This window comes from Eurypyga helias, unplaced genomic scaffold (genome assembly GCF_000690775.1).
Source record: "Eurypyga helias isolate BGI_N326 unplaced genomic scaffold, ASM69077v1 scaffold24368, whole genome shotgun sequence".
Lineage (NCBI taxonomy): Eukaryota > Metazoa > Chordata > Aves > Eurypygiformes > Eurypygidae > Eurypyga > Eurypyga helias.
In genome coordinates this window covers 6029-8709 of record NW_010265295.1, presented here as the reverse complement: position 1 = coordinate 8709, position 2681 = coordinate 6029, and the positions used below count along the sequence as shown (strand labels likewise).

At 53.0% G+C, this 2681-nt stretch overlaps 2 protein-coding genes across 2 annotated transcripts in view; one reads left to right on the top strand and one right to left on the bottom strand.

Moving 5' to 3' along the window:
- The window catches only part of TSTD2 (thiosulfate sulfurtransferase (rhodanese)-like domain containing 2), a gene marked incomplete at its 5' end in the record, with an annotated part of 9143 nt that extends 7817 nt beyond the window's left edge, over window positions 1-1326 (top strand). The window contains one exon of the mRNA XM_010156699.1: window positions 1067-1326. Within this exon, the coding sequence (XP_010155001.1) occupies window positions 1067-1326 (260 nt within the window). The remainder of the gene's footprint in view (window positions 1-1066) is intronic.
- Window positions 1327-2413: 1087 nt separating this feature from the next.
- Window positions 2414-2681, bottom strand: part of LOC104513373 (tropomodulin-1-like) — a 6234-nt gene continuing 5966 nt past the window's right edge. Inside the window, exon 5 of the mRNA XM_010156698.1 lies at window positions 2414-2478. Coding sequence (XP_010155000.1) covers window positions 2414-2478 — 65 coding nt within the window. The remainder of the gene's footprint in view (window positions 2479-2681) is intronic.

Sequence of the window (2681 nt, the reverse complement as noted above, 5' to 3'; positions counted from 1 at the left end):
GCCCAAGTGGCCTGTGTAGTTCTTCCTCATGCTGGCTTCGATCTGTTAGTGCCGTCCCTTTTCGTGGTGATCGTCAACTCCATAGCTTTAACGCGCAAGACAGAAATGAGGGAAAAGGGGGTGACTAAACAGTGACCGAAGCATTAAATGGTCCTGCTGTCAGCTGTCCTGGGCTCCGGTAATCCCGCAGAGCAGCAGCGTGGGCCGCTGGGCACTGGGAGGGGGGTGGCACCAAGCTCTGCAGCAGTTGGCTATTTTCACACTTCACCAGTTTCTGCAGCCCGGAGCATTTCAGTGACCTCCAGCTGAAGGTAAGAACGTTGTCTGGTTTTCTGGCTGGGGGCGCTCTTCGGAGGCTGGCAATGAAAAATCAGGCTTCCTTCTTCTCAGTTGCCAGGTTCAGATAGACAGAATTTGGCTCTAGCCTTTTCTAGGAAGCAGTGCTGGTTTTCCTCTGAGCATACCTCCCATTCCTCCTTTGCAACTACCATACACACCTTGAAGGTGCCTGGCTTGGTGCAGAAACAGAGAAACTGGACGCACCACAGCCAGAGCTTCAGGGGGAAGGGTTGAGGTAGGCCCCTCCTCGGCGGTACGGCTGAACTGGGCCCCAGCAGTCAGTCAGAGGGTGAAAACCTGTCTGGTGTTGCGGAAGGACTCCCCTGGGACCGCCAGTGACACCCCGACTGCACAAGCCATTGCTTTTAGGTGGAAGGGACTCCCATAGCACCCCCTTCCCCAGCAGGCAACGTTCCTGCGTACTGGTGTAATTACCACCCATACATCTTTCTTCTTTTGGCAACAAGAATCTTTAAATCTAGGGAAAGTGAGCACTTTTTTCCTTGTCCTGAGTGACAACTGTCGTAAGGGGTTTTTTACGTCAAAATAAGCTCAAGAATGCACTACTTTCTGGAAGATCAAGCTAAAGCAGGAATCCAAACCCTGGAAGACGGTCGCCAGCCACTTAAATGAGGGATTGCAGCCCCCTGGTGCCACGGAGAAGCCTCTGCAAGGGGGACAGAAAGGGCAAGTGGGTGTTAACATTTTCCTTTCCTCCTCCCTCCAGCGTGCAGGTACTGTGGGACGCTGTGGGACCAGTATAAACTTTGTTCCAGCCAGCACTGCCGGCAGCTTGTCCTGACGTGTCCAGGGTGTCGCAACAAAGGTCTTACAGCTTGCTGTCCTGTTTGTCAGGAGAAGGAGCTCACGGTGATGTCACGGGCTTCCGGACAGGCACTTAAGGAGGAATGTGAGTGTACAAAGAGACGGCCAAGGGTGCCTGTTGAACAGCTCTCGCACCGGGCGCTGGACGCAGGGAAAGATTAAGCCGTTTCATTAACCCGACACAGGCTAATGCGAACGGGGCCGGTAAGCAGGTCCCGATCTGTCAGACTGTGCGTGGTGTCAGGGCAGCGCTGGGGTGGTTTCGCTTCACGGCTTTCCTAGGACGCAACTGTTCTTGTTGCACTTACGCAGACATTGGGGGCAGCGGCAAAAGAAACAACCCCCAGCAGAACAGAATCTGATCAATGGACCTGGCCGTCTAGACAAAGGAGCGGAGAGAGGGAATTTGACTTGTTTCCAGGCACTGTCTGGGCACACACCTTGTTCAAGAGCTGACAGGAGTGGACGTGAGAGGAGAGGGCCCTGCTGTGCTGGTTGGTTGGGCCATCTCCACAGGGTTAGGATTTGCATCCCGTCTCGGAAGGTGACTGGTTTCTTCAGACAGATGTTAACCCACCCTGAACAGTTCGGGGTTTGAGACTGTTTCATCATGGGTGGCCTTAAGTGCCATTTAAGCAGGGGGTGGAAATCAATTTTTTCCTGTAAGAGACGCGGGATGTGTTTGGAACGGCATCGCCAGCTAAGGGGCTCGGCAGATGTGGGCAAACACTTGGCAGTTTTTGGAACCAGACGTGCTTCTGGGCAGCAGAACTGCTTGTTAAACTGGTTGCTGCAGTGTAGTTACTGGGGATCAATTTGGAAAGAAAATAAAGTATTTTTTTAATACTTGCCTAACTTGTGTGGAACAGCTGTGTCTTTCACGCAGGCACACCCTGCTGTACCTGTTTGAAAGCCGGTGCAGCAGGTTTAGAGAAGGGTTACTAGGTCCCAGGTTAACGAAGAGTCGCTTTGACACGGGGGTTTGCTTAGACGGCGTGAGATCAGGAGGGTGTTGCTGGCTTGAGTGGTTTTCAGCCACAGAAAACAGGGTTTGATGGTTTCCCAGCCACAGAAAACACCAACAGCCCTACGGGATAAAGTCTGTGACTACAGCGGCTCGTTAATTTAATCTGTTAGTGCATAAAACAGAACCCAGGCACCACCAGCACTCCGTCATCAAGGCACTTAATTGCCTTCAGGTCTCCACAGTGTAGCACGGATCACTGGGAATGACCTCCGTAGCCAGGAACTACACACCAGTTCTGCACTTGGGAAAAATAGGCCCGTTCAACTCTGCGAGTCTTCTCTTCCTCACTGAAAAAGAAGAGGAAGAGGAGTCAGTCGCGGCAGCGGGAAGACGTGTATGGCAGGCTTGGGGCACCTGCTGTGGAAGGGAGCAGAGAGACGCGCTTTATGCCAGGAAAGAAACGGGATGCCGCCAGCTTCTGCATCCCTGCTTTAAGCAGCCGGCGCAGACTCGCACTGCTTAAAAGCAAGGAAGGTAAGAGGAGGCTCCA